Source organism: Aplysia californica, unplaced genomic scaffold, assembly GCF_000002075.1.
Source record: "Aplysia californica isolate F4 #8 unplaced genomic scaffold, AplCal3.0 scaffold00507, whole genome shotgun sequence".
Classification (NCBI taxonomy): Eukaryota; Metazoa; Mollusca; class Gastropoda; order Aplysiida; family Aplysiidae; genus Aplysia; species Aplysia californica.
The window spans coordinates 199,562-213,269 of NW_004797777.1; the positions used below are offsets into that span (position 1 = coordinate 199,562).

General features: G+C 42.3%; 1 protein-coding gene across 1 annotated transcript in view; it reads right to left on the reverse strand.

The window, feature by feature from the left end:
• Positions 1-13,708, reverse strand: part of LOC101852950 (sodium/hydrogen exchanger 9) — a gene marked incomplete in the record, with an annotated part of 46,934 nt that overhangs the window by 27,624 nt on the left and 5,602 nt on the right. The window contains 11 exon segments of the mRNA XM_013086812.2: positions 126-279; positions 3,344-3,455; positions 4,399-4,512; positions 6,503-6,591; positions 7,403-7,508; positions 7,749-7,884; positions 8,425-8,530; positions 9,520-9,617; positions 10,920-10,996; positions 11,315-11,392; positions 12,648-12,874. Coding sequence (XP_012942266.1) covers positions 126-279; positions 3,344-3,455; positions 4,399-4,512; positions 6,503-6,591; positions 7,403-7,508; positions 7,749-7,884; positions 8,425-8,530; positions 9,520-9,617; positions 10,920-10,996; positions 11,315-11,392; positions 12,648-12,874 — 1,297 coding nt within the window.

Below are 13,708 nucleotides of genomic sequence, written 5' to 3' on the forward strand. Positions count from 1 at the left end.
GATGTTTGATAGGAAAGAAGGAGCAAACAACACCAGAGCACCCGCTAACCACCCACATTGTCAGTTTGACACGTCGTCAGAAATATACAAAACAGGAGAAACACAATGCTATGAAAGACACTAACCGTATCTGAAGCCACTGTAACATGGGCGTTGTGAAGCCGCCACATAGGATGACGGTTGCCAGGACGATAATCATGGTGGTGGAGGCCATTACCTGGCGAGAGTCTGTGTCTGTCTGACGGATGGCCAAAGCAAAAGCAATGGCGCCTCTCAGACCTGGAACGGAGGGAGAGAAGTTCAGCATTTATTTTTTACATTTACTTTTAGTAAGAGGGTTTTACGGCACTTGTAACACAAATAGGTCTTACAAAGCCCAAGATTAGAGGTTACTAGAAAGTAACAGACAAAGAAATGGAAGAGGAGACAAAAGGTTGAAAAATGTTTGATAGGACAGAAGGAGCAAATCACACCAGAGCACCCGCCACCCACCAACACACATAGAAGGATAAATAATATTGTACAAGCATTTTAGTTTGCCCTGGGTCTAGGGAGTGTTACTAAGACAAAGTCTCTGGAGTTACCTTTGTGCGTTTTCATTTGAAAGATATGTTCTCAACTGATATTAAGGGAATCCCTATAAAATCGGGTATTTGCTAAAAAAATATGGAACTTCGAGTATTTGGACATTCTTACAGAAAAATATTTCAAGAATCTGTTTGTGAAGGTCCAAAGACCTAAAGGAACCTCTAACATACATAAAGATGTATTTGAAAGCGGTGGGGGGGGGCAAAAAAATTCAAGCAAAACGTCAAGAAATGCTAAACTTTACCCCTTGATAACAACACTTTCCGTGCCTGCAAGGTAATCAAGTTTGGTATCGTCGGAAAGGCCGTGATAAGAACTATTCGATTATTGCACTTTCGTTTTCCTACGGAACTACTCCGGGGACCCATTTGGGAATGTTTGAAGACCCTGTACTAAATACCGGTTGGCCACTTCCGTCACGCGACCGGACCGTGAACTTTCATTCGCCGAGCCGGTAGCGACGAAGGGGATTCCCCTCGCGGGCCATTGTTTACACTGTGTGCCGCAAGACCGAACGTGAACAATTTCGTTGCATTTCAAAGATTGTTCTATTGTGTTGCCGATTTCAACGCTAATAAATCTTGTTTACAGGTTTAATAATTATCGTTATCATCTCTACTTGCAATTTTGGGTAGTATTTCGGCCCGAAATCGCCCCTGCTGGTGGGGGGCCCCATAGATTTACTATGGGGGATCAAAAATAAGCCCGACAAGGACTACCAAACACATGTTCCTTCTTATTCGTCTTCTCTCGTCTGTCTATCACCTGATCGTGATTCGATTCAATGTCTTCTTCTCTCGTCTGTCTATCACCTGATCGTGATTCGATTCAATGTCTTAGTCTAACTCTTAGTCCTAGCCGTTTTGAGCTAATCCAGGATCTAAACTGTTGAGATTATACAAGTAATACTTAATAGCCTTCAGTACTTTCCATGATCATTTTGCCTTCAGTACTTTCCATGATCATTTTGCTGGGGTATTCAAAGTATAGATATACAGGTTTCTGTTGCCCTCTGCAACAAAATTATAGAATCTAGGACCAGGAGTGGGATTTGTTTTGTTTTGATGGCTTCCCTAGCCTTTCCGGTTGTTCACAGTGAACATGTCTGTTTAGCGAAGATCTAGATCTAGCAATAGAAATCTCTAGAGCCTAGTGTTATTTAAAAATTTATTTTTACTTTATTATTTTGTTTGTTTGTTATATCGGAGACCAGTGTTCCCAAATCCGGTTAACCCCCCTTCAAGCAAGATTGAAAGAAGCGACTGCGCAGAATATAGCTATTGGATAAAATAAATTGAGAAAATATACAGATCTAGATAGTATCATGTAGTGCCAGCTTACAGTGTGCCTTTTTGGTTGCATAGTCTTAGATTCCACCATTGCAAAACCAAAACACTTGGGAAGAATAATGAAGGGGAGGTAGCAGCTGGGGTTTTTTTTGGCTCGACAAAGTTTCGACTCTTCTAATTCTAAGAAAGGCAGTCACCTGTCAAATCATTTAAAGACTTCTTTATGATGTGGAAAAGACTAACAACAAACTCAATTTACCTAAACAATTCAGTATGGCAGCATTAACATATACATTTAGACGGGCATATCGGCATGCAAAATCTTTATTTGTGTTTTTCTCGGAATGACTTTTCTGACAAATCTGCTACACTATTTTGAAAAGATCTCAGAAAGTTACTGTTAGAGTTGGTCCAAATTTTCACACAAGCCCTTGAATGTATACCTACTACCTTACATAGACATTTTAGCTTCTTCTTCCATCTAAGAACAGAAACTGAAAGACAAATGAGAGTTTACATTCTTGGGGTGGAGATTCAATTGTGAGAGGACAGTTGGGGGGGGGGAGGGCATGGAATTGATGTAAAAACTTGTCAAAAAAGCTTTTAAAATAGCCTGTGCTGTATAGTATGATGTAAACGTGGTGTATGTTGCTGAATAATGTTGGTTTTTAGTGAAAACCGAGATGGTAGTGATTGCACAATATTAAAAAAATTTTGTGTTTTTCTTGAAATTGCATTTTCGGCTAACTGGTAACTTTATAGAAAGTGTATCTCAATAACTAACAGTCAGATTTCAAGAAATGTTCACACATTATTCCCAAGATATGTGCCTTCCTCCTTAAAAGAGCACTTTTCCTGAATATGAATTCTGTTTTGAGTTATTTGGCATTTTTACGTGGCAGCATCACCTAATATGTAGAACATTGGTGAATGTGAGGGTGAAATTTTGAAAATGTATGATAGATATTTGAAATCTGAATGTGTAAGGAGGAGAAGCAAGCAACATACAACAAATATACCAAATATGAAGCTTGTATCTTTATTGGTTTTGTAGAAACACTGTTTATAAAATATATAGAAATTTTGCTGAGTCAGCACCATTTTTTGCCGTTATTTTTTTTCACAAAACCTCTTTTTTTTTATTAGTGTATGTATCCATTGATGCATACAAAGAGGCAACAAAATGGTTGGAACTGAGTTTTGGTATTTTCATTAGCCCCCCCCCCTTAAGAAAGATTGAAAGGATTAGATCTATTGCACATTTTTCTACTTGAAACTTTTTGGTGTGTGGAATACTTGACAAGCCCAAGGTTCACCCACACTCTACCCCCCCCCCCCCCCCCCCCCCCCTCCCTTCCCTTAAGAGTCCCCTGACATAAGCAAAGTTTTACCTCTAGACCACAACCCCCTCCTCCCCCACCCACAGTACGTTGAGTGTGAGTGCTGAGCCGCGGACAAAGGTTTACCTGAGAACATCATCATGTGCTGGAAGTTGGGTCGGATCTTGTTGCTGCGGCCCAGGTTCAGCAGAAAGGACAGCGGGTAGACGTTGAAGAAACGAGCAACGATGATGGCCAGCTGGTCACGCGATAAGGAACAATTTGCTTCCAACATTTTGTTTCACAACAGCAATTCACTCGTACCAACTGCAGTGAAGTTGCTGAACACACAGAGCTACAAATGAGAGAGAGAGAGAGAGAGAGAGAGAGAGAGAGAGAGAGAGAGAGAGACAGAATGTTTTACGGAGCGGGTTGTCCCAGCACGTGAGACATATATACTAATGTCCTGTCTTGTTCTGTGTATGCGTGAGTGCACCTAACCTTTGTAATATCCACTGCCATTGTTAACGACCAAGACAAATTTCTCCCTGTGAGATTAATAAAGGGTCATTGTCATTGTCAAGTCCGTGGTACTTTGATACTATATATAGCACATGTAGACTCCTCACTTTTATCAAGGACCTGTGGAGACAGCACGTATACATCGCCGGCCGGTCTTTTTGACCTACCAAACACATTTGTGAGGGTTTTTTTGTTTGTTTGCTTGTTTTCTTTAAAATTTCAATATCACAATCTGTGAAATCAGTTGCATGCCCTTGAGAAATACTTTGTCTAAATTCAAATTCTAAATGTTGAAAAAAGAAAGCAAGGAGTCCAGAAAGCAAAATTTTTCTGCAGAGAGAAAACTGGTTTCATTTGTTTTAACAAGTGCACCTACCTAACGTATCTTCTCTGGCTGTTATTGAAACATTTACATTTGGAATTTTGATAAAATAGTTCTTGAGCACATGTAACTGATACCTCAGGTATAAAGAAACCGGAAGAAAGTTTCTTCCCAAAATGTTGGGCTTAAAACATGTGAACATCTGGCCGACAAAATGTGTTTCCGAGTGAAGTTGGAGTTGTTGCCCCTGCTGGTGTCCAGAGGGTGCTTGTCCCTTACTTCCCTTAACCTACGGCGGCGGGCCAGGACATGGGGTGGGATTAGGTAGGCAGATCACAAAATCACCAGATAAGGATACAAAAGCCGAGAAAATGAACCCGGCGTGCCACTTGTGTCGCTCAAAGGTGAAGATGGAGACGCCGATGTACAGGAACACAAAGTTCTCCGACAGGAAGTTCATCAGCTCAAACAACTGCCGAAAAAAAAAAAGCAATTAGACATGTAGTGTTTATTAGGGCTGTACCCCGGTAGCAAACCCGCTCGTGCTTGCAAGCCCCTAGTTTAAGTCACAAGCCTCAAATCACTAGGTCAAATCATCAAATCAAATCACCAGCATGATAAGTTGAGTCTAGCGCAAACTGTAACCTCCTTGGTCTAGTCTAAACTTCAAGTCCACAGCAACTAGCAATCCGCGAAGCCACTCTTGTCAGACCCCCTCATCATCCCCACCCTGCTTGCAATCTGCGAAGCCACTTACGTCAGAAAAAGAGAAAGGGGGAAAGTGAGAGATCCCGCCCAGTGTCACTGCGCGGCGTAGCTCTGTAGTCTGCTCGATTAATCGAAGGCTTTGCAAAGCAGCGGACAGCCGCAAGTCTCAAATCCCGTCCGCAGCAACAAGTCCCACGATTCACACAGTACTGATTTGCGCTAGGCCAAGTGAATTTTCCCAGGACAAGCTCGAAACATGACCTGCTGACTTGTGCTGTCTCGATACAGCGAGCGAGCGGCACGCCGCAGGACCGCTCGATGTGTTCAAGCAGCAGTACCGCTCGCTGTGTGAACTTTGAACCGTGGAGGAAGGGAGAAGCTGGGCTTGTTTTGGTGAAGAGAGAGAAGTTATTTTTAACTTCCCGCCATTGATCAGTTAAGCGAGTGGATAAGTGAGAGGGAGCGTGGTATTGTAGTAACAGAGACCTAGGTTTCTGGTAGTAATAAGAATAGGTAGACTTAGATTACCCTAGAATGAAAAACTCCAGGGGTCGTTGTGATTGGCTTTTGTATCGTATGTAACCTATTTTGTAGATGTGTTACACTCACACTGACATAATACAGAACATTTAGGAGACGGGCTAGGCCTACTTCAACCCAATGTCAGGACCATCCTGGGCTGAGAGGGAAAAAACCCCTAGCAGAAAGACGGAGGTTCTCAGTAAAAATTTCTCCCCATACGGGAATCGAACTGAGGTCTTCTGTGTGCGGCGATGAAGCACCCGGCTCATGCACATTAAAAATAAACAGGCCTTAACATCGTAAGAATAGCCGATCCAACATTAATTTTTAAGTGCATTGAATACAGCTTTTTGTTTTTTACAACCGAACTATGTAAAAAAACAAACGATCTTGCACTTTTGGTGCAAGCCTCTAAACGCAAATAACAAGAGAATCTTTTGTAATATGTACTGAGCCCACAGCAACGAAGGTCCGCGGCGTCACGATACAGTACAGCAGGACTGTCCGCGAGTCACAACTCACCGGAAGTTCCCCCCGGTAGCAAGCGGGAGGCAAAGCAAATCACAAGCCTGCTCGCAAGCCTCTAGCGTGAGCCGTCCGCTGCTTTGCAAGCCTTCGATTAACCGAGCAGAATCCAGCCCTAGTGTTTATTTATATCACCGACAAGCTGTTCAACTGCACAAAGCCCACAAAGCAAAATGTTTCATGAGGGGTTGCTTTTTTAAAAAAACAATTACGATTTAAATTTCCACAAAATATTTCTTCAGCACAGGCAACCTTTACAGCAGATTAAAAATTTGCAAAAATAGAACTGTCCAAAATTTTAGTTTTTAGCTTCCACAGGTTGAGAGACTTTGGGAAATGAAAATTTACATTTCTTTGTGCCTTAACATTTTTCTGTAAAATCCATGCAGAATTGTGTTTTTAAATAGACATTAATGGCATTGAGCCAAAAATTATAAATTCTTAAAAAATGGCCACACTGACGGAAAAAGCATGTTCCTTACGCTTGACTATTTCGACCAACGCCTGATTCATTATGATGCCTCACATATCTCTTAAATCGAAAAACAAAAACGACTTGAGCCGACTTTTGGCCAGTGAGCGAGGCTGAGCATTGCCACTTTACACAACAGTACCTGCTTGGAGCGATGTTTGTAGAGTGAGTGACAGTAGACCTACCTGCTTGGTGCGGTGTTTGTAGAGTGAGTGACAGAAGACAGTAGACCTACCTGCTTGGTGCGATGCTTCGACTCTGTGGACAGGTTGTTGTAGGTGTAGTGGGCCTGGGTGATGCCACAGAACAGGACAGCCACAATACCTGGGGGCCACCGCGAAAGTTGTGGGGAGGCGGGAAAGAAAAGGAATAATTCAATAAAGAAATGAATAAATAAAAGATTCTGATTGATCTGCGTGGTAAAATTTGGTTTACAATAGCAAACACAATTAGAAAAATATACATAAATTCACTTTAGTTTTAGTAAGAGTTTTACGGCACTTGAAACACAATAAGGTCATATAAGTGCCGAAGGTTAGAGGTGTTACAAGAGAGTAACAAACATAAAAAAGAAGGAGGAGAGATAAAGACGATAGATGTTTGATAGGAAAGAAGGAGCAAACCACACCAAAGCACCTGTCAACCACCCACGTCGGTTGGCTTGAAATAAAATAAATAAATAATACATTCTTATACATCCACGTGCGAAATTTTGGTTTACAATAGCAAATATATATACGTTACTACACAATTATAAAAAATATACATAAATTCCCAATATCACACCAACACAGAACAATCTCACAAACATGCCATTGATGGTTGCCACTGTGCAGCACCCTGTTATTTTTAGCTCGGGTTGTCGTGTCTTGCTCAAAGACACACCCCAGTGACCCTCTATCTAAACCCTGTGTCACCGACACTTGCTTGACATTACTTTTGAGTCTGAACACACTCTTCACTTAACCATTGGAGCAACTTTCAAAACTTCCTCCCCATCCCACACAGCAATTCATTACACCGTTGTACGTGAAACTCAATGTTTGGAGATTTATTCTTGGTTGGAATGGCTTATTGTCTGTGGCTTGGTATTTGACCTAGACCAGTGTTTGCTGAGCACCCACTAACCACCCACCGGTAAAGTCAGCGGCCTCAGCGGCCTGGAATGTGCTGTAGGACATGACAAAGAACAGAGCCGTCTCCAGTAGGGGGAAGTCCTGCACCTTGGTGAACTTGGTCAGCTGGTCACCCCGTCACGGAAAAATAACACAGTTGGATGACAAGAGGAGCCACCGGCTCTGGGAAATCTAACAGTTGGACAAAGAAATGCTACCACAGTATAGAACATTTGGGACTCATCATCATCATAACCGCCTAATTTACACCATTTCAACATTTTCGATAGGAAAGAAGAGGCAAACCACACTAGAGTACCTACCACCCACCCACCATGATAAACTCAACATTACACACAAGGATACGAAAGCCGTGAGGACGCCCATGCTGGATCCAATAGCAAAGGCCCCGGCAAACACACCGGCAAATTTCCCGACCGACTGGAAGAACGCCTCCACGCTGAAGGCGTCTGTCGAGTACTCTCCGTACGTCTCCACCGACCTGAAACACAAGAAGTACCACGTAAACAACCACCTGAAACAAAAGAGACGGTCTTGGACAGGAGCACGTTGGAGCAGGTTCCAAGGAGTACCCACTGTGTTCTGGTGAGAGGGCAGCCAGGCACGAGAACAAAACATTGATCGTCTCGTGGGAGGCCATCTTGTGCAGGGAAACAGAGGCTTTCGGTTTTTTTAAACGTACGCATTTTGACACCTCCGTCCACACAATCTAGATATTTCAGGAGGTGGGCGAGGGAGTGAAAGGATAACTATTGGAACCCTGTTCTTCGTATTATTGTAAAGAGCACTGAGCACTTTCCTAGTGGAAATGCACTATAAAAATGTCTTTAGTTTTAGTAAGCGTTTTACAGCACTTGCAACATAATAAGGTTACATAAGAGCTGAAGATTAGAGGTGTTACAAGAGAGTAACAAACGCAAAAAAGAAGGAGGAGAGATAAAGATGATAGTTGTTTGATAAAAAAGAAAGAGCAAACCACACTACTATTACTATGATGATGATGAGAAAACCATGGACTTACTCAGAGAGCACTATAGCCACAGCATCGTTGAGCACACTTTCCCCGAACACGAGGGCGTAGAGGTCAACGTCCACATGCAGGTCGGCGAACAGGGCAAGGACCGTCACTGTAGGCAGGGGGAGGTAACAGAGACAGGTCAAAACACACCAGAATGAGACGATCAAGAAACAAAATAAAACTGGTCTCGGTGAATTAAACTCTGAAACAAACCATCCGTCTTTAACTCTGACCGTGCATTCAACAAATTCAGTAAAACAATTTTTGTAGACAAAAAAGTTCTTTCTTTCTTATTATCTTCCAGAATTGCTGGAATTTAGGGTAGAGTGACCTTTTTATTTATCATAGTATCATCATTTGTAATTACTGCACTTAAATACATCATTTGGGAGAAAAAAAAGTGTTGCAAGATTTCTGGCTAGAGTCGGAGTCGGACACTGGCAACATTCATCTTGTCACATGTGATATGTGTGTCACGACACAGTGGAATCAGGCGCTCGTCAATTTTGGGGCATATGGAGTTATGGAGAATGCCCCAGAAATAACTACCCGCTAGAGCTTACAACACCCCAGAATCCGGCTTTAAATCAAGAGGAAGACCAAGAAAGACCTGGCTGGATGGGGTTAAAAAGGTCCTGGAACAACATAACATATCAATCCCAGACGCTACACACCTAGCACAGGACTGAAACCTGCACCTCCCCTCAACATCCTAAGGATACCAGAGGAAGGAAAAAGTAAAATTAAGTAAGTAAAATATGGAGTTATTGGTAGCATCTCAAAGGTTGCTCACTTGTCTTGCTTTGGAATTTTAAAAAAAATCTCCCATTTCTCTATAATAGAATTTGAGATGATTGCAACCAAAAAAGATGGAGGCTGCCAGGTGTCGACGGTAAAATTAACGAGAAAATGACTGCTTAATTTCCGTGACTTCAAAAGCGTGAGCTGCAAAATTTACATTTCCTGTTCCTTTAATCAACGTTTTTCGGTAAAACACATACAGAAAAATGTTGGCTTCTTCTATTTCCTATTTTGACGAGCGCCCGATTCCCTCGAGTCGTGACACATTCATCTCGACCTTTGTCTGTATCAACTCACCGGGGTCGGTGGCGGAGATGATGGCTCCAAACACGAAGCAATCGTTCAGGGAGATTGAAATGTTGCTCATCAGGCCCGTCAGTCCATACATTATTCCGCTGGAAAGGAAGGAAAAAAACCCTCAACAAAATAAATGTCAAAATAATTTCACAGAGTCAGAGCCATGGCTTTAAGGTTTAGTAAGAGTTTTGCGGTATTTGCAACACAGTAAGGTCATATAGATAAGAGGTGTTACAAGAGAGTAACAAACACAAAAAAGAAAGAGGAGGAGAGATAAGGATGATAGATGTTTGACAGGAAAGGAGGAGAGATAAGGACAATAGATGTTTGATAGGAAAAAAGGAGCAAACCACACCAAGTCATTGCTTTTCACAGACATCTCTTTCCCCATATGATTTAGACTGAGTGAGCGGTAACAGTAGCAGTGTATTATTTATGGCTATTCAGCGCAGTAGCCGCCATATTTCACAAGGGCATTGTTCACACTAAGAAGACATTGCTTTTTTTTAGTGTATGTGTTTTTACGACCCAATCAATCCAATTTAGATTATTAAGGAGGTGGGTCTCCACACAGTCTGTTAGGGCCAACCGGGGCTGAGAGGGATACAACATCCCAGCAGAGAGACCCGGGCTGAGAGAGATACAACATCCCAACAGACAGACCCGGGCTGAGAGGGATACAACATCCCAACAGACAGACCCGGGCTGAGAGAGATACAACATCCCAACAGACAGACCCGGGCTGAGAGGGATACAACATCCCAGCAGACAGACCCGGGCTGAGAGGGATACAACATCCCAGCAGACAGACCCGGGCTGAGAGGGATACAACATCCCAGCAGAATGACTGAAATTTTTAATAAAAATTCTCCTCACTCGGGGAGTCAAACTTGGCACCCAAACAGAATGTGCGTGTGGTTAAAGTATGCATGACAAAGTTCATGTAATGTCATAAGTACCTCCAACAAAGAAAAACTGAAGTTTAATGGAACATATCTATAAATATACATCTATATAATGTAATAATTTCACAAATGTTACAGGCTTGCCAACTTTTCTGAAACCCAATCAGGGAAACCCAAAGTGACACGATCAGGTCATGTGATGACAAACACACTGACACCCAGCGGGACTCGTTTTGCTACAGTGTGTGTGTGTGTGTGTGTGTGTGTATGAGTGTGCGCGCGGGTGAGTGTATGTGTGTGTGTGTGCGCACGTGCGTGTGCGTGCGTGCGTGACAACAAGGCTCCTGACTGGCCGAGTCTGGGACAGTCCCTGGAAATGTGGGACAGTGGTCAAGCTTGCTAGCGAGACATTCACAAAACACAGAGAGAGGGGGGAAGGAGGGAGAGTGAGAGAGAGGGGAGGGAGGGGGAGGGAGAGGGAGAGAGAGGGCTTACCCAACAACGAGCGTTGATATCGTCGTTCCAATCAGAGCATACGTCAGGATAGCTCCCAAGTTTTTGAAAAAATGTCGCTGTGAAAAATAATAATAATAAGAAGTAATAAATCTAATTTGCATTGCCCATTTTTATCACAGCGAGATGCTCAATATGTATTTCAATAAAATAAGTGAGGCAAACCCAGGCATAATTGAGAAGAGTTTTTTTTTAGTTTGTTAGTGTTTGAGAGTTTAATCGGCTGCTTCCACTGTATGCTTCCCAAGAAGCTGAGAGAATGTTCCTGTGTCTTCTCGGGTCTGCTGGGGTAACAATATAAATTGTGAAGCACACAGAGCTTGCTATAGAGCAGGGAAATGCCACCTATCATTACGATGAACGTGAACCAAGCCTACCTTCTTCATGCTGTATCCAGCCTCAAATATAATCACGGGTAACATTACGTTGAAAAACAGCTCCGGGGAAAACGTCACCTGTGACAGACAGCAACACACGAGTCAACACGAATCACACACTAGCCGGAGACGACACTGGGGTTTGATGATAATAAACTGGAAAATTTATGAAGTTGTATTTGAAAACAAAAAGACAGTTGATAGATACAACTCATACGTATAGGGTTCAACAGAAAGCAACTGATCAGAATAATGACAGAATAGCTATTATTCTGGCGAAAATAACGGTTGAGAAAAAAATCCTTGAAAACAGCATCCTTGACTAGTACAGCTCAAAGTGTCAAACCTGACTAGAAAATCTTGAGTGGCCTAGAAAAAATACTAAGAGCAAATGTTACACTTTCATACAATTATGACATTGTTTCAAGATAAAGGTAAAATTTAAATACAACTCGTCTCATTCAGAAAAAATTTTCATTAAAATAATGTAACAAATTTTCAATAAGGGATAAGTAATAATAATGCAAGCTAACTTTTAATAACATTATATACAGAAATAAGAAATGAAACGAGCCTACTACCACAACCAACAGAACATAATGCATTTTGAAAAAGCACAGAGAAATTCGTCACCACAGCCAATCAATTCAAATGTACTTAGCACAACATTAAAAAATTTCTAATGCTTCTTGCTGTTTCTGAAATCTCATCTGTGGTATCAGTTGCATATGCTCAAGAAATACTTTGTCCAAATTCAAATTTTAAAAATGATGTTGCTTTGATTTCTGAACACCTTGGACAAATACATTTCCAAACTGTTGAGAGAGTACAAGTTTTTTAGTCTTTAGCTAGAGTTTTACGGCACTTGCACCACAATAAGGTCATATAAGTGCCGAAAATTAGAGGTGTTACAAGAGAGTAACAAACACAAAAAAAGAAGGAGGGGAGATAGAGACGATAGATTTTTTATAGGAAAGAAGGACCAGCAAACCACACCAGAGCACCCGCCAACCACCCATGGGAACTGGTTTGACTTGCCATGATGAGGGTTCGAGACAAAAACAGGCACTTGGACTGAACAGATAAAGTAGCAGACAAGTGTTATGCTGTTCGGGTGGAAGGAGGGAGATAGAGTGAGAGTAATCTCCCCTGATTTATTGCAATTACAAAAATGAAAAATCCACGACTAATTACAAAAACATAACATGAACGATCGTAAGAACTAATTATCGAAATATAACATAAATGATCGCAAGATCACACGTTCAACACAAACAATGACAAGTACAAAAGTGCCGGCAGCACCCCCTAGCTTTTGTCGCGCCCAACTCACCGCTCGCTCCAGGGGGGGCTCCTGTAGCGGGGCGATCACCGTGCCCTTGAACACATAGACGATGGTGTCGGGTGGACCCGTGGATGTGTTGGAGCGGTTCAGGTACACCGACAGGATGTCTGGCGGGTCCATGGAGTAGTACGACTCGTTGGCCGTCAGGGTCGCGTTGACCCGGGGTGGGTGGGTGGCCGTGCTAGTGTAGCGAATGATGGCGCCCACTATCAGACCTGTACACGCAACACAGACCATTTCCATATAAGGGCAAAACAACAATTTTCAGTAATTTTTTACTTTCACTCACATATCATGCTCAGGTATGGTATATCATGCTCAGGTATGGTATAGGACTTTTCTTGTCGATTTCTAAATGATTTTAATGAATTTACACTTTTAAATATCTGGGTTGGGGGGTTCAGGATAGGATTACCCCCTCCCCCCTCGCCCAAAGGATTTCTTTGGTGTTTTGCAATTACGTTTGGAATTTCCTTGAAAACAATTAATTTGCAACGGTCTTTTTAGTGGTCCAGACTTGGAGGAGAGATTTAAGATGACAGCATGTTTGAAGGAAGGAAAAAAGGAGCAAACCACACAAGAGCATCTGCCAACCACCCACATCTTATGATGTGTGTTCCGCAGCCAAAGATACAATAGTTTGAACCTCAAAACAGTACAGTACATCTGCGTGTGGGAGTGAAAGTAAAAGTTTAACCAATTCAGAGTGTCTACGTACATGGTAACCGGGCACCTAGTCTCAGTATCTACGTACACAGCAACCGGAATGAAAATAAATCAATATTTGTCTTGTGCTGTCACTTGCTGAAAAAAAAAGAAAGTCATACAAGCGTCTTGTCGGGCTCGCCATCGTGACCGGTCAGTGAACCTGTGCGTGCGCATCACAATGTGAGTACCGGTTGGTGTCACCAAAGTTCATTCAAAATCTGATCGCTGCGAAGTATAGTTCTCCGGAATGGGGGGATTATATTATTGATTTTTTTTAAAGGTACAGTCGGGGGAGGGGTGGGGTAGAAGGCAACATCGGATAACAAAAACTGAACTTGGAG